The 24443-nt window shown below is 40.3% G+C and overlaps 1 protein-coding gene across 6 annotated transcripts in view; it reads right to left on the bottom strand.

Moving 5' to 3' along the window:
- FGD4 (FYVE, RhoGEF and PH domain containing 4) overlaps window positions 1-24443 on the bottom strand; it is a 179276-nt gene that overhangs the window by 19362 nt on the left and 135471 nt on the right. For all 6 annotated transcript variants that reach the window (XM_007067470.4, XM_037878640.2, XM_037878599.2 and 3 more), the window contains exons 4-7: window positions 23204-23681; window positions 10014-10103; window positions 7452-7597; window positions 693-849 (exon numbers count right to left, since the gene is read on the bottom strand). In XM_007067470.4, the coding sequence (XP_007067532.2) occupies window positions 693-849; window positions 7452-7597; window positions 10014-10103; window positions 23204-23681 (871 nt within the window). The remainder of the gene's footprint in view (window positions 1-692; window positions 850-7451; window positions 7598-10013; window positions 10104-23203; window positions 23682-24443) is intronic.

Here is a 24443-nt window from a genome sequence, read left to right as displayed (position 1 = left end):
CACACTTTTCAAAATCCATGGTTCCTATACATACCCATCGCAACATGTGGTATACCTCATCCAGTGCCTCAAAGACTCCAACAACAACTACATGGGTGAAACCAGACAATCACTGTATTCTCGAACAAACTCGCATAGAAAAATGATAACAGACAAAAAATAACCTATCACCCATAGGTGTATATTTTTCACAAAGCAAAGCAATCACTCCATATCTGACCTCTCAGTGCTTATCCTCATAGGAAACCTACACAACTGCTTCAAAAGACAAGCCTGGGAACTTAAATTCATAACTCTGTTGGACACTGAAAACCATGGACTTAACACAGAGACTGTTGTAATGAGCCATAAAACCAATTTGTAAAACACCCTACTGCCTGCTCACCCTTTACTTAAAATGAAGTGGGAAGTTGTCTCCTACTGTGTGTGTGAACCCTTTAGACTTGTCCCACCTTGTATTTAGCTCAGACGCTCTGGTTACCTTCTCCAGACCTGAGGAAGAGCTCTGTGTAGCTTGAAAGTTTGTTCCTTCCACCAACAGAAGTTGGTCCAATAAAAGATATTATTACCGTACCTACCTTGTCTTTCTAAGGGACTGGATATTTAACGATTTCAAACGGTCTTTCAGAAATATAGAAAACGACACATACACACTACTTTGTAGCTTTTCAATAAATAGTCTCTTACATTACCTGAATGTCCTGAATAATGGATTTGAATAGAGGTGACCGCTCAGTCCACATTTTCACCAGTTCCATTGCATTATCAAAGTTTTTCACATACTCTCCATACATCTTGAGGAAAGGAGCTAACTTCTGCAGAATATCTCCAATTCTGGGGGTCCCAGTCCTGCAGAGCAAGAGGATTGAGTCTCAACTTCACAGCAAATAAGTAAAAGCCGACAAGGTATTAACTAGCTGACAGAATGAGGGAAAAATATTATTTAAAAAATATAAAGTAATGAATCCTCCAAGTTCAATACTACTACATAAAGGATCCCAGTCTGACCTTCAAAGGAGACCTGCAAAAGTGAAAACAATCTTTGTGTCCTATCTTCATCACGTATAAAGGCCTTAAGTAAGGAATAAAGCACTATATAAAATGTTAATTCTTCTTTCATTATTTCCATTTAGTGAATGGCATTTCTCTGAGCTGCCATTATAAGTTACACAACACTGCACTTCTCAGCTGGAGGTGAAAACTCAGGAGGCCAATTAATGCAGAACTGAGAAGATTCCAGTATTGCTAGAAACTATTGAAAAAAATCAGACAGTTTTAAGTTAATTATGATAAATTTCATACTTTGAAAAAAAAAAATTAAGTCACTTAGAAGCTTAAAGTAGTAAAGAATGTCGTGTTGCTTTAGGTCCACAGTAAACAAGTAGCATTTAGCAGCTTTTCAAAATTTGAAAAATCACTTCGTGCTGACCTTTTCACAAACATACAGAGTTTGCAACAAGGTTCCAATAGTTTTATGAGCCAAACAAGAAATAGCCTACAAATGAAATGGGCTACTTATCTATAGCTGCTAGTTTACCAAAGGTGGTTTGATTTCACTTTCCCTCCAGAGAAACTAAATTTTCAAGGCTGTCTCTAATGCCAGACCTGAAGGTGTCCAATTTTTACAAGCTTGGGCACTAGGCTATATCAGAGATGTCCAAAAAAGGTCAAGCACATTAAGTCTTGGCAAGAATAAAAGTCTACTATGACTTCAGAACCCCTCCATAAGTAGGGCCCTTCGTTTTCATTTTTTATTTTATTTAATGTTTCCCAGGAATGTATTGGTATTTATTACAACAAAAACAAAAGGTGAAAATTGGTGGAAAAAAATTACTAATTTTTCTGGGTAAATATTGGGCAGGGGAGGGTGGATGGAAGAAAAGGGGAAAATGTACAGCAGATTAATGGAATTCAATGTGGTTTGCTGCAGAAATAGAACAGAACTCAAAACACAATGCCACCTCTGAGTTTAAGAAAATAATATATCTCTGATCCCCAAATAAAACTTTCCATTTGAATAAAGTTTACTATTGTAGACTTAGAACTATTAGCCTACAAATATTTACATTTAATAATTGGGCCACACCATTAGCAGCGCATACACTCAACTTCATCCTTTTCTCCTGTTTTTGTTTTTTTTAAACTTGTGAATACTTCCCTTGTGTTCTGAAATGTATTCTGATACAGATTTTCATTTTTGTCCCGTTTAGTGTGTCAGATCTTTAAACTGTTATCTGCTAACAGCTTGAAAAATGTACATGGTGAGTGTGAGATTCATCAGTACGTTCAGATGTGCACGTACTTAAGAGCCTGCGTGTGTGTCTGTTTATTGTGTGTATCTTACAGATTAATATACAGCCTTACTTCAACAGGCAGCGTGGCAAATACACACAGATTAACGTATTATTGTAATACCTTATCTCTCGCAATGTATTGTATTTTCCTAATAAAACAAGCTATTTTTTTATATACTTGAATATATAAAAGTACAGTGAAAACTGGGGCTGGGGGGAAGCGAATAATACTTTTTGTAAAACCCAGGATTTTTGTGTGTGGTAAAAATCAGTTTAAATGGAAAATGCAGGGGCTTATCCGTAAGGCACAGCACAAAGTACTCTGGAAGAACATGCAGGCGCAGAGGCAGCTTGGAAAGAAGAATCTTCTGATGACAGAACGCATAGTGCCATCGGTCAACTGATGGCTGTAGATAACCAATCCATAAACGATTCAAACAATTTGTGCGTTGGCTGGCTCATCAAAACTACCGGAACCTTGTTACCAGTTCCCAAACCATAACGTTATCCTCAATATATGCCCCTGTTTGAAAATGCTTGATTACTCGTGACAATGCTATCCATTTACCATAGACTCAAAGCCATACCCATTTTCATCCATACCCATTTTCAGTGGGCTAAGAGCACAACGTAAAACTTTAGAGCCTACAATTCCACTCAGTCCTACTTCAGCCAATCACTCAGACAAACAAGTTTGGTTACAATTTGCAGGAGATAATGCTGCCCGCTTCTTGTTTACAATGTCACCTGAAAGTGAGAACAGGTGTTTGCATGGCACTGTTGTAGCCGGCTGCCATAAATATAAAGGGAAGGGTAAACACCTTTAAATCCCTCCTGGCCAGAGGAAAAGCCCTTTCACCTGTAAAGGGTTAAGAAGCTCGGATAACCTCGCTGCACCTGACCAAAATGACCAATGAGGACACAAGATACTCTCAAAGCTGGAGGCGGGGAGAAACAAAGGCTCTCTCAGTCTGTGTGTTGCTTTTGCTGGGAACAGAAAAGGAATGCAGGTCAGAACTCCTGTAAAGGGCTAATAAGCAATCTAGTTAGATAAGCGTTAGATTCTGTTTTGTTTAAATGGCTGATAAAATAAGTTGTGCTGAATGGAATGTATATTCTTGTTTTTGTGTCTTTTTGTAACTTAAGGTTTTGCCTCGAGGGATTCTCTATGTTTTGAATCTGATTAGCCTGTAAGGTATTTACCATCCTGATTTTACAGAGGTGATTCTTTTACTTTTTCTTCAATTAAAATTCTTCTTCTAAGAACCTGATTGCTTTTTCATTGTTCTTAAGATCCAAGGGTTTGGGTCTGTTCACCTATGCAAATTGGTGAGGATTTTTATCAAGCCTTCCCCAGGAAAGGGGGTGTAGGGTTTGGAAGGATTTTGCGTGGGAAGACGTTTCACGTGGGCTCTTTCCTTGTTATATATTTGTTAGACGCTTGGTGGTGGCAGCAATAAAGTCCAGGGGCAAAAGGTAAAATAGTTTGTACCTTGGGGAAGTTTTAACCTAAGCTGGTAAAAATAAGCTTAGGGGGTTTTTCATGCAGGTCCCCACATCTGTACCCTAGAGTTTAGAGTGGGGAAGGAACCTTGACACCGGCGTTGCAAGATATTTAAGTGCCAGATGCACTAAAGATTCATATGTCCCTTCATGCTTCAACCACCATTCCAGAGGACATGCGTCCATGCTGATGACGGGTTCTGCTCAACAGCTATCCAGAGCAGAGCGGACCGTTGCATGTTCATTTTGATCATCTGAGACAGATGACACCAGCAGAAGGTTGATTTTCTTTTTTGGTAGTTCAGATTCCGTAGTTTCTGCATCTGATTGTTGCTCTTTCAATACTTCTGAAAGCATGCTCCACACCTCGTCCCTCTCAGACTCTGAACGGCACTTCAGAGGCTTAAAACTTGGGTCGAGTGCTAGAGCTATTTTTAGAAATCTCACATTGGTGCCTTCTTTGCATTTTGTCAAATCTGCAGTGAAAGTGTTCTTAAAACGAACATGTGCTTGGGTCATCATCCGAGACTGCTAGAACACGAGATACATGGCAGAATGTGGGTGAAACATAGAGCTGGAGACATACCATTCTCCCCCCAGGAGTTCAGTCACACATTTAAATAACATTTTTTGTTTTTTGAAGAGCATCATCAGCATGTCCTCTGGAATGGTGGCCGAAGCATGAAGGGGCATACAAATGTTCAGCATATCTGGCACGTAAATACCTTGAAACGCCAGCTATAAAAGTGCCATGCAAATGCCTGTTTCAGTTTCAGGTGACATTGCAAATAAGAAGCAGGCAGCATTCTCTCCCGTAAATGTAAACAAACTTGTTTGTCTTAGCGATTGGCTGAACAAGAAGTAGGACTGAGTGGACTTGTAGTCTCTTGTGATTTACATTGTTTTGTTTTTGAGTGCAGTTACGTAACAATAACAAAATCTACATTTGTAAGTTACACTTTCACAATAAAGAGATTGCACTACAGTATTTGTATGAGGTGAATTGAAAAATACTATTTCTTTTGTTTATCATTTTTACAGTGCAAACATTTGTAATAAAAAATTATATAAAGTGAGCACTGTACACTTTGTATTCTGTGTTATAATAGAAATCAATATATTTGAAAATGTAGAAAAACATCCAAAATATTTAATACATTTCAATTGGTACTCTATTGTTTAACAGTGCAATTAATAGAGATTAATTTTTTTAATCACAATTAATTTTTTTGAGTTAATTGCGTAAGTTAGCTGCGATTATTCAACAACCCTAGTCTCAAGATGTCATGACCAACTGGAACACCATTTACCCAGGATTAAATGCCTGCTGTAATATAAACAGGTTCTCACTGCCTTTTGTTCAAAACAGTCTTAGTTAATCCACCAAACACAACCCAGCAAAGTCCATAGAGCTTATAATTCTAGTGCATTTAGGGTGTATGGCTTCACTGCAGCGTTAGCCCAGACTAACCTAGCCTGGTGCATCCCCACTGCAAAGTCCTCCTTGTGCAATAGTATCTCCAGTGGTGCTGCACTAGTCAGTGAACTGGGATGGGATTTCTGGTGGGATATCCCAGGGTTCTTAGTATGAATTAACCTGGGCTCTTCCGTGAATTTGTTTGCAGGATGCTCTCTCTCACTTAGCATGGAGCTGCTGCCTGTGTCAGTGACATAAGAACACTTTAAGTAACTTCCAAGCGGAGCTCCTCATTATTAACGCGGACTGTTTTGTACACAAAACCAAACGGCATTCGGCATCAAGAACTTCTAATGAGATCATCACTAAGGAATTCAGTCTGCGAGCCACAAAGTGATTCTTAGCACACGTTCATGGACTAGCGCTGCTCAAATTCTTTGGAAGCACAGCAAAAACGGAGTGAGAAAATGTGGGGTTAAAGTACTGAGCCAGTGTAGGTGACTTCAATGCAGAAGGAAGGAAGGAGGTAGACAAGAAATCACAGCCTAGGTAGAATTGTGGGTTAGCACTGGAGGCCTAACAGAACCTGGGCTTGGTTAGCCTGCATTCTCACGGCAAAGCAGGCAGGTTGCCGGACCAGGCTGCAATGAAACTATCTCAGGCTATACCCTCAGCTGTGCCTGCTAGCCCTGGGCCACCCCCCCCCCCAACCTGGAGGAGCAGTAGTGGCAGCAGGGGTGCCCCGGGCCATCCCCAACCCAGAGGAGCAGCAGCAGCAGCAGGGAGGCCCCGGGCTCTCCACCTGCACCCAGGAGCAGCAGCGACTGCTGGAGCACCTTCCCCACATGCTGGAGTGCCCTCCCCCCGCCCCACGTTCCTTAGCACCTAAGATTTGGTTAGGGGTATTTTTCGTAAAAAGTCATGGCCAGTTGTGTTTATTGCTCCTGACCTGTACGTGACTTTTACTAAAAAAACCCGTGGCTAAATCATAGCCTTATTCCTGAGTGGCTCTGGGAGCATTCATGCAATTTTGCTGTGTGTGGGGCTCCACATGATGGGAAAGCGATCACAGTGCCTAGAAAGGTTTGCTGTTTGTCACTGGCATAACTTTGTGAGAGACAGCCCAGGTTGGAGAGTTAAGGGGGAACAGTTGTCCCACAGTTCCAGGTTGTACTCCGGGATCCTGTCACAGTATTTTACTAATATGACACATAATACAGTCTGTCTCCTATAATTTGTGCTCTTTCTCTAAGGCAGAACGTAGTTTATGTATGCTATAGCTTTTAAAGCATTACTGAAGTAAATCGTACTTCCCCTCCCCCAAAATTGAGCAGTTTAATATTTGGGTTCACATTTAGTATCAGATTTTTTTATTTGATGAATCCAAAAAGATGAATTTCTCATATACACCATTATAATAAAGTATTTAATATTGTACGGAATGCAAGCCTAATGTTAAGCATTACTTTATTTTATGCTGTTTAGGTGTTATCTAATTATATTTCCTTGCTTTATAGAAAATGTTACTTTTTTTTGAAGAATTAGGTTGAATTAAATAAATTGAGTGTGTGCTGACAACCGCTATGTCTAGTGTTATCACAGCACAGGCACACTTCTAGTTATTTGCACTAAGGAGGGAAAATAAAAAGCTTATCCAGAGTACAAAATGCCCATTACACAATATTTTAACATATATACCACCCTGGCTTGCTCTTTTAACATGACTTTCCTTTGAAAAAATGCCATGACAACATCATCCTAAAAATAATTCAGAACCAGGTGTTAATTACTAAATGATAAAGTTAAAACATGTAATAATAAAAGGAATTCTACTTTATTATAGCGTAGAAAGCAACGATAAAAATTAATGCATCAGGTCATTGCACAATAACTGTATAAACATTCATTTGCACCAATTTCTGTATTTCAGGCAACAGACTCACCAGGTAGCATGTAATCTTAAAGGGCTACCGCTCCCATTCAACTAAAGATTTCACATGTGAGTAATCCCATTGACTTCATTGAGACCATGCGTGTGCTTAAGCTAAGGACATGCTTAATTCCTCTATTAAACGAAACCCTGATGAACAGTAGAGCAGCAGACACTTTTTCCCAGCAGCAGAACTTCCTTGGAGCATTTTAACGGTAAAGTGTCCTCTGTCTCTGTCATGTAACAATCTCTATGCTAGCTCAGACCCATTATTAAAAGGCTTAGTATCTTTCAAAACAATTCTTACCATTCTTGCATTCTTTTCTCAAGCTCCGGAAGCAAGAATTTACTGTGGAAGGCATTGATCGATGAAATATTAGAAAAGATTTTATTGACCACCTCAGCTGGAAATGAACCCCTGTTCGCTTCCTCCAATAATCTGCCATAGAATACCTGCAATAGAGGAGAAGGATTTAAAAGTTAACAGGCCAATGTGCATTTCTGTTATCTTTAAGTGGTACACAGCAGACAAACGCGCCCCCGCCCCCCAAGCATTTCAAGATGGTTACTGTTGTTGCTAAACTGTGGGAGCATCCAAAATTATTGAAGTATTGTCCCCCCACTTCCCCTCACCTCCTTCAGATATCAGTGGAACTCCCCACCCCAATGTGCCCTCCAGGAGCCAGAGCAGCAGTGAAGCCCTGGGGAATAAGGCACTTCTAGAACACATTGGGTGCAAGTGATGTCATCATACTTTGCTTTCTTTCAGTTTGGACTACAGGCATTCTTTCTATCAGCTGACTGGCCTTTCTTTCTGGCCTCCTTTCCAGTCCTCCATACTATCTTCTTTTCTTTGCTTCTCCCTCAACATCCTCTTTCCCTTCCCACTTCCATATTCTTAAGAACATAAGAATGGCCATATTGGGTCAGACCAAAGGTCCATCCAGCCCAGTATCCTGTTTACCGACAGTGGCCAATGCCAGGTGCCCCAGAGGGAGTGAACTGAACAGGGAATGATCAAGTGATCTCTCTCCTGCCATCCATCTCCACCCTCTGACAAACAGAGGCTAGGAACACCATTCCTTGCCCATCCTGGCTAATAGCCATTAATGGCCTGAACCTCCATGAATTTATCCAATTCTCTTTTAAACCCTGTTCTAGTCCTAGCTTTCACAACCTCCTCAGGCAAGGAGTTCCACAGGTTGACTGTGCATTGTGTGAAGAACTTCCCTTTATTTGTTTTAAACCTGCTACTCATTAATTTCATTTGGTGGCCCCTAGTTCTTATATTATGGGAACAAGTAAATAACTTTTCCTTATTCACTTTCTCCACACCACTCATGATTTTATAGACCGCTATCATATCACCCCTTAGTCTCCTCTTTTCCAAGCTGAAAAGTCCTCGTTAATTCATCCCCTTGATGCTCCCTTGTTGCCCCACACTGTGTCTCATAAAACACTGAGCTCAGCATGATGTTTTGCAGCCATCACCCTGAGCACTTTGTCTGTACATTGGATCCCCTTGTCCTTTTAGGATATGAGCGCTTTGGAGACAGGGGCTGTGCCTTCATGTTTGTTTTAAGACATCTAGCACAACAAGGCTCTGATTCTGAATCTGTGCCTTTTGGTACTACAGCAGTAGAATTAAAAAACCCCCACCACCTACAGAATCATAGAAACGTAGGCATGGAAGGGCTTATAAACATTACATAAGTATTATTTTAATTACATTTAGGGATATAAACACAGCCTTCACCATCCTCCTTTTTTCCCCATGATGCTGGTAGTTTTAGGTGCAATCTGTAAACTTTTCTCTGAATTTTGCCTGATATTTTGGAAAAACTTGCATGGAGAAATTCATCTTAAATTGGGATTGTGAAAATACTTCTACAATGTCAGTCAAAAGAGACTAAAAGTAAATTTGAATATTTTACTGTGATTTCTTATGCCCCTAAAACAATGCTCTTATTTGCAAGAAAGGTCTATTTTCAACACGTGTTCATGTAAGACAGCTATGTTAATCATTTCTCTCATATTCATGAGAGCCAAAACTGATATGCCTAAGCAGTCTGACAGCTACCAGCTGTTTAATATAGCAATTAGGACTTTTCAGACCTGATCTTGATTTACAAGCCCATGTGCTAGACCAAGGAAACATCAACATGAAATGAAGATGAAAAACACGGTTAGCTGACAAAGCAATGCATGATCAGAGATATCTAGGTGTAGTAGATATATATATGAGAAAGTAGTCAGGCTCAAAGAAAATTAGAGAACTGCAGATAGTTTGACATTTAAGAAATGACAAATAGTTTGAAGCTGTGAAAAGTGCAAGCACTCAATTCTTCCATCACAGAATATGAGTATCCATTCATTTTAATAGAAATTAGGTAGACCATGTGATGGAAAAATTGAGAAGAGAAGGTTTAAGATGGGATGCTTCTCTTCTAGGTCACTGTTTGAAAGCTGGCTAACGTCAGTAGACACCAAAGTTCTCCCAGAGACACTGTTCAATGGCTTAGTGAGCAGGTGATTACATCAAACACATACCACTAAACATTGGCACCCTTGTTGGCAGTTTCAGCAAAGGCCAAGAAATGAATGAACAGAGAGGTGAAATTAGCCACTTCTCTTTCTAGGCTGTCCCACTGCTATGGAAGCTTGCACTTCTATTGTTCACATTTTGCAAACATTGAAATTATTTAAAAACAAAACGAAGTAGTTGTTGCAAATGACTGCTTAGTTGAGAGGATTAGCAGAAGGCAAAAACCCACAATCCCTTAATGTGGTTTTTACACACAGATAAAGCTCACATGAACTGCAGTATAAATAAGTAAAAGAATGAAGCACTTCTTAAAGCAAAATTCACCTTGTCTAAGAGGTCAAGTCGGCTGACATAGGCTCTTTCCGTATGCAAAAGCTCATCAGCAATTTTGTGACGTTTCTCCTCATCTGTCTCCTGAAAAAATGTAAGATTCTTTTTCTGAATAGTTCAGGGTAATTCAATTCAAGGTCTACATTAAATTAGTAACTCCCCCCCCGCCCCCAAACATAAAGTAATCCAAAATGACATAAAATTCCCAAAGGATTTACCAGGAAGTAAAAATCAGTAGCTGTGCAGAACAAACAAAACACGTAACAGTTTTCCTGTTTGTGCAGATGGCTTTCTATTACTACTAGGTATTTGCCAACCCCTTCCATACTCCCCATCCCCAGGTTCCTACTCAGTTGAACAACTAGTGCCCTGATAATTACCATTAACATTTCAGAGCTGGATGAATTAATTCTTATTTTTGCCAGATGAATTCAGCCCTTTTTTTGGTTTCCAATATAGTTTAAACTGACTGTTCTTTGCACGACTTTGTTAGTTAATCAAAATTATTGCACAAACATTTTATGTAGACAATCAGGCTATGGATTCCAGATAATAGGTTAGCTGCAGTAAGAGTATTCACCAGAGCTGTGCAGGAAATGGATTTTCTGTTTCATGGGAAATTCCACAATTCTGAATTCTCCCCCCCATACTGAAATTCCTAAAAATATTATTCCAGATTATTTTGTTCCATTTCAATTTTTAAAAAATATGATATATTAAAAACCAGAAAAGAATTGCAACGGAGTCATTCTGAAACAGAAAAATTGAAATGCTCCATTACAAAAGGCTTGAAACAAAACATTTCAACCTCAGGGGGAAAAAAAATGAAATCAACATTTCCACACAACATTTTGATTTTGATGAAATGGCATTCTCTAATGGAAAAACGTTCATGGAAAAATTTTGGAACAGCTCTACTATTCACTTGTGTGGCTGTTCACCTTATTCACATGGAGTGAAATCCTGGCCCGATGAAGTCAATGGGAGTTTTGTTATTGGCTTTAACGGGGCTAGGATTTCATCCAAGATATTGTTTCCACTATGTGGCTGTAAGAGTAAATCTTTTATTAAGAAGAGGAATTGAATAAGTAATTTGTGGTGCGAATCTTCCAGCAAACACATTTTCACAACTAAGACACACACGTGCTGCAGACATCTTTGCAAACGTTTGCAGAACACTGAAGTACATCACTTTTATTTGATAGTCCGTTAGCGGCTCATATTTTGTAGTATTCACCCAAGCTTTAATGCTATTACCATCCTTGTAAACGTTAGTATCTGCAAGCAACTGAAACACACTTTGGTCCTAAGCTTCAGGGCTGCCACCAGTCATATTGCTGCATGCCAAAACTTCTCCCTTCAGACTTAAGTAGCCGCTTTGACAAGATAGTCTCCATTAAATCTGCTTAACCATATAATGACCACTGTATTATTGGAGCTTATAAAATAGCACTCCTACTGTCTACATGCACTCAGACGCACCGCAGAGACCAGAAAAGCTTAAACAACTATAGGATGCTGTAGGTTAGTATGATAATTTACAGATAAAGTCTTACATTTGGACTTTACAGGCTACAAAGATTCTTGGTTTTTCTGCAAAAATTATTTGCCCCTCCCTCCCGCCAAAATCCCAACAGTTTCCCCAAACCTGAGGGAAGAACCATTTCACTACATATTTTCAGGGTCCACGTTATTTGCATGTATTACAGAACCTAGTTAAAGGAAAAAGCAAGCAGGGACCAGACTTGTTAAAATAATGTAACTGATATTGCCAACGCAAAGCATTAAAATTATCATGAGTTAGGGACCTCAAATGTGGGAGATTAAAAAAAAATCCTACCATTTTTAAGCCAAATACATTTAAAAAAAAAGTTTGCCATCTGCTTTTTCCCTTTTAAGGGGAAGCTTCCCAAAACCAAAGGGTGAGAGCATTTCAGGTCCAAAATTTTACCTGAAACACACACAAACAAGTGTATCAATTTCCACTCGGGGCCATCTCCTAACTCCTGGGGTGGAGAAGCTGTCACTCTGTCCTCTCTGGTCCTTTGCTGGATCACCACCCTGGTCTCTCCTCCTGTCCCATTTCCTTCACTATCCCATTGACTTCTGTCTCCTGCCCCCATATTTTCCCCTCCTTTTCCCTTTATATTTCCCCCACAGTTGCCTTTTTTCCCTCTGCATCCCTATTAGTCCCTTCCTAAACCTTTTCATCTTCCCATCTCATTTAGTCTTCTCCTACCTCTTATGTTCCTCTGAACCACCTCAGCCTCCCTCTTCCACCCCACATTCTCCTCTCCAATCTCTTCTCTGGACCCTGTGGTAGATGGACACCCAATTTCCTCCTCCCCTCATCTTCTCCTGCTCCCACATTGCCCCATCTCCACTCAATATGCTCCTGAATCCTACGCCTCCTTGGTCTCCCGCTGCCCCCCTTTCTTCTCTGTGCCCCACACTCAGGGCTGGTCTACATGGGGAAATTTACCATCCTAATTATATCATTTGCTTTTATGTTGCTTTGGAAATGGTATAAAGTAAACTAGACAAAGGAGCTCTTATTCCAGAATGGGAGTGTCCAAGTGTGGAATTATACTGGCGTAACTATAGCAGTAAAATTTACCAGAATTATGTTGGTAAATTTGCTCACGTAGACAAGCCCTCAAACGCCAACCATGCTTTCTCCTAGTCTCCCACTCTATACCCTGATTCAGCTATTCTCAGCCTTCTGCTGCCACTGCCATCCCCATGTGTGTCCTCACTCTCCTCTGCTCCCCAGATTCTCCTTCTCTTTGTGGTGTCCTGACTAGTCCCCCAACCACAAAACAACAGCTATTTCCATAAGGTCAGCCTGGTTTCACTCTCATTGAAATAGTGGGAAGTGGTGGCCGATTTAGTAGGGGTAGCCTCACTTTCTTATATGGACACTGTAGGGAAGGGACACTCAACCTCTCCAAACTTCTGTACCCTTCAAGGAGTTTGATTGGTCTTGCATACCCCCAAGTTACACCTCACTTAAAAAATTACTTGCTTACAAAAATCAGGCATAAAAATAGAAAAGGGTCACAGCTCGCTGTTACTGAAAAATTGCTTAGTTTTTCATTTTTACTATATAATTATAAAATAAATTAATTGGAATATAAATATTGTACTTACATTTCAGTGTATAGTATATAGAGCCATCTAAACAAGCCATTATCTGTATGTAGTTTGTACTGACTTGGCTAGTGCTTTTTATGTAGCCTGTTTTAAAACTAGGCAAATATCTAGATGAGTTAATGTACCCCCTGGAAGACCTCTGCGCATACCCCAGGTAGAGAACCACTGTGTTGGAAGACCTGATGTGCTTGGCCCAGTTTCTATGCACCATGGCACAATGAGAACACCTGAAATACCAATGCCTTGGCTCACAGGAAATGGGTTCCCCAGTCTCAGACTCTATTTTAGGGCCATGTGAGATGAGTGAAGGTAAGTTTTTAGATGGGGCAGTGTAGGAGAGGGGAAGTGAATCTTCTTTGCAGATCTAATATTGGTTATTACGAATCAGTGAAAATAACTTTTAGGTTATATTTTTAACATGTTCCTAACGTGGGTATGTTATGAAAATGAAGCGATGTGAAGTTGAGTTTCCGGTTACTGTGGTTGTTTAAAGAACGAGTAGTACTTGTGGCACCTTAGAGACTAAAATTTATTTGAGCATAAGCTTTTGTGGGCTAACACCCACTTCATCGGATGCATGCAGTGGAAAATACACACACACACACACACACAGACAACATGAAAAAATGGGTGTTGCCATACCCACTATAACGACAGTGATCAGTTAAGGTGAGCTATTATCAGCAGGAGGAAAAAAAAACTTTTGTAGCAATAATCAGGATGGCCCATTTCCAACAAATGCGGTTGTATCGTACAGCTTGGCTGTAGACAATGGATCGTGTGGTGTAGTCTGGATGGAAGCTGGAGGCATGTAGATAGGCATAGCGGTCAGTAGGTTTCCGGTATAGGGTGGTGTTTATGTGACCATCGCTTATTAGCACTGCTACAACCGCATTTGCTCCAACCCCTCAGACAGAGACAAACACCTACAAGATCTCTATCAAGCGTTCTGACAACTACAGTACCCACCTGCTCAAGTGAAGAAACAGATTGACAGAGACAGAAGAGTACCCCAAAGTCACCTACTACAGGACAGGCCCCATGCTTATTTTTTCCCCCTACTGTTACTCACACCTTCTTGTCAACTGTTGGAAATAGGCCATCCTGATTATCACTACAAAAGGTTTTTTTTCTCCTGCTGATAATAGCTCACCTTAACTGATCACTCTTGTTATAGTGGGTATGGCAACACCCATTTTTTCATGTTCTCTGTGTATGTGTATATATCTATCTAGATAGATATAATCTTCCTACTGTATTTTCCACTGCATGCATCCGATGAAGTCGGTTTTAGCCCATGAAAACTTATGCTCAAATAAATTTGTTATTCTCCTAAGTGCCACAAGAACTTCTTGTTCTTTTTGCTGACACAGACCAACATGGCTACCACTCTGAAACCTATGGTTGTTTAGTTATAGGAGCCTGGAAAAAACTTAGAATCTCAGGGGAAATTTTAGAAGGAGCCTATTTTAAATTGTTTCCTGTGTCAAAGAGTTAGCTCAAAAATTATGAGAAATTCAGCTTTGCTCTGAAGAATTAGGGTATTGAATCTGATGACTAAAATCTTTTAATTAAAAGGATGAAAGAGGGATTTTAGACCTGCTTTACATTCAAGTCTCAGCCTTAATGATGGAAGTATAACAATGTCTCCATAGTATGATATGTACAGGTATATGGACAGAACATGTGTCTCTCTTCACAACTAGGAAAATTGTTAAACAGATAGTGAAAGTGGGAAAAATATTGAATTTTTCAAGAAAATGTATAAACAATTATATATTTCATGGAATTTTTGCATACTCTAAATAAGGCATATTTTGCAAAAAAAAGCAAAACAAAAAAACAACCACATTTTTCTGACTATGATCAGTATTGTGCCAAACTACTAATGACTTATAATTAGATTTCTTTTAGTTGTATACAAACAACTTAACATTTTAAATAACAAAAATGGAACATACAAATAAGAATAGCAAGATAGATAATGTACTAGGGCCACAGCATGCCTTCTTGGTTAAGCGGAACTTTCCACTGACCTCAGTAAAGAGGTCTATTTAAAAAAAACTGACTGCTTGATATAGGTCCAGGAAATCATTTATTACATGAAATATCACAAAGGAACATAAGAAAAAGAAGTATTCTGTATTATACACAAAATATTAATATTAAATGAAAACAACAAGATTCCAAAATGTTGATTAACAAGGTGTTGGGGTGGGTGGGTGCGGGCTTTGGGAAGGAGTTTGCGTGCGGGAGGGGACTCTGGGCTGGGGCAGAGGGTTGGGGTGCAGGAGAGGGTTTAAGGTGCAAGGTCCTGGCGGTGCTTACTGCGACTCCTGGGAAGAGGTCACCAGGTCCCTGCAGCCCCTAAATGCATGGGGGGCTAGGGAGGCTCCACGTGCTGCCCTCACGCCCATAGGTGCTGCCCCCGCAGCTCCCATTGGTTGCTGTTCCCAGCCAATATGAAGCTGCAGAGCTGTCCCTTGGGGCGGGGGCAGCGCACAGAGCCTCCCTGGCCGCCCATGCGTCTAGGGGCTGTAGGGACCTGGCAGCCGCTTCCAGGAGCCGCAGGGAGCCTACCTTAGCTCTGTGCCCCCGCTGTGCCACCAACTGGACTTTTAACGGCCTGGCTGGTGGTGCCAACTGGAGCTGCCAGGGTCCCTTTTTGACCGGGAGTTCCAGTGGAAAACCAGACACCTGGCAACCCTATGCTGCTATAAGTTATCTATTCCAATCAGTAACTTGGAATAGATAACTTTTGTGTTCAGTCTTAACAGCTGGCTTTTTCAAAATATTTAGCCACCCAGACCAGAACCCCTTTCCTGTTTCACCCAGCTCAACTGGCAAAATCCATGTATCAGACAGGACTGCAAATAACTGATCAGTTTACAAATGAAGCCTAAAATCATGCATTCTATGTGGTCTGGGTACACACCTCTTACTACAAAGTTATGAGTGTTTCTCCCCCTTAGAATCATTTTATGGTGATACAAAACGAAAAAACAAATAGTTTGCATTTAAGTTATTGCCTGAACTGAGACATTAAGCTGTGATGTGAAAAAAGCCTGCAGAGATTAAAAAACATATTACACTTCCATACTTAAAATATTAGCAGTATGTAGACATTTTTCATAATCCTGCAATAGATTTACAAATCCTGTGAATTTACATCAAACTTTTTCTATGAACTACATCCCAATTTGAGGCAGTTTCTACTGAAATTTGCAGATCGAAGTAAACTAGTATCAATCCCTTACCAACAAAGCTTTTCCATTTCTGCCAGCAAACATGAAGAGGGTATGGGAATATAGAATATGATTCTTTCCTTTCCAGACTGAGTCCTTGCCTCAAAGAATTTACAATCTAATACAAGTGACATATGAAGGGTGGGGAGAAAAATATAAAGTATGTATAATTTTTATATATCATCAGTACTGCCAAACTCATGTATTCAAAAATCATTAGTTGGGCCCCAGAAATAACGAGTGGCCTAAAAGCAATGAGATTTAAAAATATAATTCATTTGAAGTTCCTTTTTATTTGACTTCTGTTTGAGCATTTAAGTCGCACGGACTCTACATTTTCAAGCTTTTCTCTGCAACCAAGTGGGCTAGAAATATAATTTAAATGAAGACTGATGTTCTCATGCAATCTCTTGGTTCCAGCAGCTGGTGCTTTAAGGCAAACTCCAAAAAATATGAGTCTTGCGATAAAATCATGAGAGCTGGCAACATTATTATATCATCTTATTTACTAAGTACATCTCTCTCTTCAGCTTCCCTTCAAGCTGCCAAATATTACAAATATAAATTTATTGTATATCTACCCACCTTCAAGAAAGGGTATACAGATTTCATTACCCCTGAAGATGTGACCGCACTAGTTTAGACACTGCTGTCACCCCTATACACAATGCTAAAGGGATGACCTTTTGAATATTCTTCCCTAGGGAAATGTAGCAATGTTCACACTCTGACTTCTGTCCCTTCAGGGAAGGCAAAGCTACAGAACCTAGGGCATAAAGGAGAGCTGTTTTCTCTGTCTCACGAGTGTGGCAAAAGGCATGTCCTTTTCGGGCAGAAAGTTCATCATACAAGAAACTGTCCCGTCCTCTTCACGGACCAAAAGCACACCACATCACATCTGCAGCGTGCATGAACTCTGGGATACTTAAGCGTGTCTACAATATTGTAGCCTGTAGCACTGCCACTAAAAGCACATGTCAAACAAACGCTTTGTTTACTGAAAATACACAATTGATTTTAATCTCTCTAGAACACAATAGTCTATATTCTGATTTTCCATTACATTCAAAAGGGGTAGTCAGACTTGTTTCTTTTCTTTTTTGGGGTGGGGGTGGGGGGGGAGGAGGGGTGTCTTCAGTTAGTTCTAATGGAACACTTCTCCCAGAGTGTTCTCTCATACAGCTGTGGAATTTTTGTACTATTCAGCCTTTGTGTTAGAAAAATACATCCCATTACACAAGACTGGCAATTTTCTTAAGATCTTCTCTTTAAAGGTCTTCTGCCATGTGTTATTTGCAGTTCTTGACTTTTTCTTACATCCTGTAAAGTGTTTAAACCTCAACGAGTTCCACACAGGATTATTTTCGCAGCAATAACAGAACAACTCTGCCACGTCGAGTGACCGTTTTGTCTGGACCCCTTTACAGCCTGTAATTCCATAATGCCTTAGTCAGATCTACCTGCTATAGAACTGAGAAAAGGAACAGAGAAGAGCGTTCAAAATTCGCTCTCTATTAGGAGCTCTGGCTTCACATTAGTCCCCAGCCTCAAACTCAGCCCCATCCTTGAAGCAATGGATCTACTTATCTTGTTTAGATACATACATTCAGAAAGCAAGAATATTTCCCTCTCCTCCTTCCCTTTTCTTAAATTTTAGGAATACATTTCAAAGCATCAAAGGTGCTGGGCAAGGAATATAGCTGGTAGTTTACATAGTGGCTCTCTAGCTTTTAGTACTGCAGCTCCATTACCCCATCTTAAAAGTTGGTGATTTGCCACAGCCAATTTTTATTTTTTGTATTTGACACTAGATTCAAGAAGGACACAAGACTGTGAACAGTTCTGTGACTTTAAATGTCTGCAGTTTAATTATATACACTGATCTAATCTGGGTTTTTAAAACTATAATTTGATTTTATGGATTTTTGGCATGTTCAGACACCATAAGATTTTAGTGAGAAGACTGGGCCCGTTACAAACTGCATAGTTGTGCAATATTTGGTTGAGTATCTGCTAGTTTCCAAGTTTTAACCATTTCTATGGTTAGTTTTCACAGAAATCACCGCTTAAAACTCAGCCTTAGAGTGATAACTGGGAGCAAGTGGAAGCAGTATTTTCATAGCTTTATCACTGACTTCTTTGTACTCTCCTTCAACAGAAATCCAGAATTCCTGGTTTGTCGGATTTGAAAACTTGGTCTTCAGTGTGATTACTTGACAATTCTAAGACTTTTGTGAGATGAAATACCTAAGGTTGGAATGGAGTCAACTGTTACCTAGATCAGATTTCAAATCCAACTGGTATTTGCAGATTCATGTCCAACTCCAGGAAAGTATTCATCAAAATGAGAATACAAACGAGAAAAAATGAGTTAATATTTGGTCTCATTAGAATTTTGATCACTTTCCCTCTTTTAAAAAAGATAAAAAGTCTGATAACATCTCTAAGTCTGGAAAATCTCAGTAACTCTTTTCTATGCAGCATCTCCAGAGACAAAGCTTTTTTATAAATCCCCTGATTTTCTCTTTCATATCTAGCATATCTGTATTCCTAGTTTGAAGTGTTAGGTTCTGTGCACTCAATTTGCCAAATATGTCCATCAGGTAAATCAAATGCGCTCAAGAAGCCCCCCTTACAAACGTAATCTGCAAGATCTGTTTTCCCAGGGGAAAATTCTCATTTTTTCAAGCAATTTAAAGATGTGTTGTAACACTTTCCCACATGACAACCACCTGACTTTACTGTGAAAGGAATGTACTCAGAACCCATCTCAGCACATTATACTAAAATAACATGTTCACTGCCCAGGATTTTACATTATTTTAACAGTGTTGAGGGCCTCATGTATTTCAGGGTGCAACTTCTTTGATGCCAAAGCTTGGCAAGGAATCATTGTTTCCATGTTGCTGCTCTTGCCACTTTCTTTACTCATGGCTGCAACCCCAATGGTCTCTCAAGTTATAGCAGCTGCCGCATCCGTGCACAGCCACCCTCAGACATAGCCCAGTTAAGACCTTCATCCACTATGAATTTACTGAGGATCATGAGTATTTCCTCACTGGTTGTTCAGGTCGGGGTTTCTCTGCAAAATAAAAAGTCCTTCAACTATTGCACTTACTTTTATAAATCTCAGATAACACAGAAGTTGAGCCATGTTAGCTACGTCTGTGGTTGATCAAGCTACAGTGCAAATATTGACTCTTCTTAAATTTGTTCTATCAACTGGTCCTGGATGTTTTCTGCAAGGTCATCAATGCACCGATGGAAGGTGTTATTTGACAAAGGAATGGTTTTTCCGTGTCATGGCTGCTTGTTTCCCAAATTAGAATTCTACACGTCTATTACTGCTGGAATGAGACGGGTCCTGCCAATGGTACCTGCTTGTTTGCTTTTTGTAATCTGCGTGGCCACATAAGATGCCTCTGAGGAGTTGCCTCTTTAGACATGACTTTGGGGGGTGGGGGGGGGGAATGCTTTAATTCTTCTAGTTTCTGAAGGAAAAATCATGGCTTTTGTTCACGAATTCCAGGTGTTGGTTTCCAAATGCTCTTGGCGTCATGCTTTCAGTTACTAACACTTGAAAATAAATGACATGTTGTAGCTGTGGACGTTCTGCAGTCACACTGTGACATGAATATCCAGATATAATAGAACTATCATCGTGTTATCTACTTTTCTTCCTCTGCTGTTGAACTTTATTAAAATCACCTTCTTTGGTCAAAGATATTTTACATGTATGCTTAGCACTTGGCAAAAATCACTCCATTATCAAGACAAGACACACCTGTCTCCACCTCAGTCTCCTTGCCCTATCTGCTGGCACTGGTGCTGCTGCCAGTACTGGGAGCCTCTCTTGATATGTTTACACTTCTCACAGCAACCCCCCAGTCCGAGTAGACAGACTTGGCTGGTGATAGGGTTGCCAGTTGTGGTTGGATGTATTCCTGGAGGTTTCATTATGACAAACTTTAATTGAAGATTAATCTTTAATTCCTGGAGACTCCAGGATAGTCCTGGAGGGTTGGCAACCCTTGCTAGCAGGACTCAAGCTACTGTGCTAAAAACAGCTGTGTAAACATTGTGGGTTGGGCTGGGAGGTTCATTGCCATGGGCAGTGATTCAAGCTTTGAAGCGTAGGGGGAGGAGGGACTTCAGGGCCTGGAGCTCCAGCCCAAGCCACAACCTCAAAGCACTGTCTACACAGCTATTTTTAGAGTGCTAGCATAAGGCCCACTAGTCCAAGTCTCTAGCCCTGGGCTGGGGTGGAGGCGCTTGCTTCCATGGGGAGTCCATGGGCACTACAGGCATCCGTTCTGTGCCCTTTACTCCAGCAGGGGGCTCTAAGCTGAGAGACTTCTTACTGACTGCTTCCCTCAGCAGGAAGTCTCTCTGCTGAGAGCCCGCCCTAGGAGTGGAGGACACAGATGCTGCCCCAGCACCAACAGCAGCATAAGACAGACCCACAGAGAGGGGTCCAATTTAATTGCGAGTCCAATTTAATTGTGTTCTAATTAGGAACAAACAAAAACAGGCATATAGATTAAAATTTGTTCCCAAACACTTGTGGCTTGCTCATGACCCCTTCATGGCTCCCCAAAGAAACCACAGTTCACAATTTGGGAACCACAATTTATATCTACTGCTATTGCTAATTGTTAGATTGCATTTACACCGTCCTGTTATTTTTTTTTTTGCTGTTGAGTTGGGATGTTAGGCAAAAATAAAATTGCACATGCTTTCTTTTCCATTCTCTTTTTCACAACATAATCTGCTTCTGCAGTTGCTTGAAGATGGTAACCAAAGTCTGCACCCAGGACTGAATGAAGGTCTTGTTTGTATTGCAAATGAATATATAGTTCAGAAACAGCTGTCATCTCTAATGTAATATACTGGGTGTTGAATGTTCCAAGGCTGGTATTACTGTTCTAGATTTAAACCATTCTGACTTTGTGTCTGCTTCTTTATTCTTCTAGCATCAAAAGGTAATGCATCTAGCCATAATTGGTTCAAATATTACACCTATTCTTTTTGGTCAGTTAGGTCAGATAACATCTGTTGGCTATCGACGAGGCCAAGACCAGACACAGATGGGATTGCTCTCGTTAGCATTTTCTCCAGGCATTTGCCCAGTTCCTTCCTGTATTTTAGACTCCAGCAGCCTCATATTTCTGCCTTTTCCTGTACATACTGCCAACACCTGTTGCATAATTTGGATTCCCATTCTGTATTGCCTGAGAAGCATCCAGTGTATTGTACTGGCCTAGACATGCACATAAAAAGAAACAGGCATCACAGAACAGGAAGCAAAGAAATATAATAGAAGGTGTGGCAGGGCAAAGGTACCTTGGATTCCTATCAGACCTATGCACAGATGGGATCCTAACACTCTTCATTGGCAACAAGGATAACCTCCCATTCACTGGCTAAGATATTCAACAGTACACATGTGAAAATTTGAGACCTATCTTTCCCATGCACTGTTTATCCTGCACACACACAGGATCACCAACTATGCAAAATTAAATGCCCGGTGATATGCTGTTTCTTCCATAAGTGAAAACCCAAAAGAAAATACACAAGACAAAATTTGTGGGAACAAAATACACATGGGGGGGGGGGGGGAAGCAGTACAAAATCACGAAAGCTTCCACCCACAAACTGCTAAAATACATAATCCTATAGCAAACTGACAGGTAGGGAGAGAGAGACACACACACACAGAGGGTAGGTGTGTGTCAGATAGCAACACTCAAGTGTGTGTGTCTAATTCTGTCTGACAGACCCTAGAGATTGTCTTTTACCTCAAGTATTAGTGGGCTGTGGTTTCAAGACCAAGAGCTTGGTTCTCTCCCTCTCTTCCCCCTGAAGTTTCAAGTGACCCTGGTGTGCAGCAAAGTGGCAATCACACAAATCTAGCTGGCCATGGTTTTGTTACAATACAGTGACTCATGGACTAAAAAGTCATCTGCATTTGGAAGCAGGATGTGATTTTTTTGCCGTTACATTTTCCAAGACTAATTCACTTTCACCCACTCATTTCCTCTTAACAACAACAAAATAAGTCCCTACTAGGAAATCTCAGATTTATCCCAAGTGTAATTCTACTGACTTCAATGGGATTTCAACAAGGGATAAATGTATCTCTTCATCCCTGGTGTCTAACTGGCACATCCCAGTGGCTTCCCATTGTCTTGCTAGATCCGTTCAATGGGTTATACTCGAGCTAAGCTCTCACAAGCCAGTTCTGTCTCCAGATGTCTTGATGCTGCTGTGTTAGTGTGTGTTTTTTTGCCACTCCAACCATTTGTTCCTCCACCTTCTCTCATAGCACAAACATGACTAGACATGCAAGTTTAGGTCAGTTACCGTTCTTTTCTAAAAATACCCTCTCTTACCTCCTTCACCAAACAATTTGGAAGAGTTGCCAAATTTTGCATATTCAAGATCTATGAGGAGTCCCAGCTTTGGTGCACTGGGACATAATAATGCCACTGCACAGCACATAATCTGGGTCTATTTCCACAGGTTAAAAGTATTCAGCCTTTTCAGAAGTGCCTCATTAAAAGGCTAATCTATTGTTGAAAGGTTTCTGGTTATTTGATTTTATTTATTTGCAGAGCTGGTCACATTTTTTCAAAGTTTAAAAGAATAAATGGGGGGGGGGGGGGGATCAAAAATATCTTCCTTTTTGAATGGCTCTATAAAAACTTATTTTTTTATTCGAAGCACCTGGAAAAAACACAGGCACAGTTGTATGCAAGGAAAAAATACAGAATGTAATTTTACCTTTGCTTCTACATGCTCCTCTTCCTTATTGAGGTCCTCATTCTGTTTTTCCTCTACATTAGTATTAGTTTCTACAGTTTCATTTTCAGATAGGAACAGTGTGTCCCTGCTTGGAGTCCTGCAGCAGTCAAGAGTTTGCCCTGTGCAGACCGTTGTAGCTTGGAGTGAGTCTGTAGTAGTGCTTTCTTGTTCCCCATTTACTAAGTTACTGTTGACTGCAATCTCTGAAGCTGGAGTGGATGTATTGGTGCTATGTTCCAGTAATTTATTGTCCTTGCATTCCATCTGGCCTTGTGCTACTACTCCATTGGCCCTGTGTTTCTGTACAACCTGAGTTTGATCTGTATTATTTCCCTGCTTTTGTAGTGGGTGTTGGGAGAGGAGTTTTGGCTGAGGTGATGCTGACCCATATCTTCCTTGAGATTTAGCAACCTTTACAACAGAGGTTTCTTTCTTCAAATCACTAGGACTTGAGGGACTAAAAGGTTAAAAAAAGAAAAAAGAAAAAAAGAGTTAAGGGCAACATTAGAAAAAAGTGTTTAATTTTAAGAGGGCATTTATATTGCACAACTTTAAACTTCTGCAAAGCTATTTTTATTTGCTAATATTAGACATGTTCAGTTATGCAGAACATGTCTAATATAGGCCTTCCATGGTGTAAAGTCATATTTAATTCAACAAATCACACGGGCAATAGTATACATCTTCCTAGAAATTAAAATGGTGTCCATTGTCTGCCTGTTAATAAACAACTTATATGACACTCTTCACTAGTAGAACTCAAAGAACATTACAAAAGTGGTCAGTATTATTATCCCCATTGTACAGACAGGGAAATGGAGGCACATAGGTGAAGTGACTTGTCCATGGTCACTCAGCAGGCCAGCAGCAGAGCTGGAAATAGAATCCAGATCTCCTAAATCCCAGTCCAATGCTCTGTCCGTAGACCCCTCTGTTCCCATGGCTACACTTAAGTGTGCAAGAAACACTATTTTAATTTTTCCATTTTCCTTACTATATCAGAATATAGTAAAAGCTTTATATTCTTAATATAGCTCTACACGCTTATCTTTATAGTCCAGTCCCAGGTCAGTCAACTTATTTAGTGCCACCCTTTCAGATCCTTGTCACTATCAAGAGGAAAGATGCCTTTCTGTTCATGCCTCATCAGTTCAAGTCAGACCCAAACATGCATCTGTCCCTGGCATGTACCCCGAATTTTGTCTTTCAGTGGTATTCT

Source organism: Chelonia mydas, chromosome 1 (genome assembly GCF_015237465.2).
Source record: "Chelonia mydas isolate rCheMyd1 chromosome 1, rCheMyd1.pri.v2, whole genome shotgun sequence".
Classification (NCBI taxonomy): Eukaryota; Metazoa; Chordata; order Testudines; family Cheloniidae; genus Chelonia; species Chelonia mydas.
The sequence above is the reverse complement of the archived record's forward strand: the minus strand, read 5'-3'. Positions and strand labels throughout refer to the sequence as shown.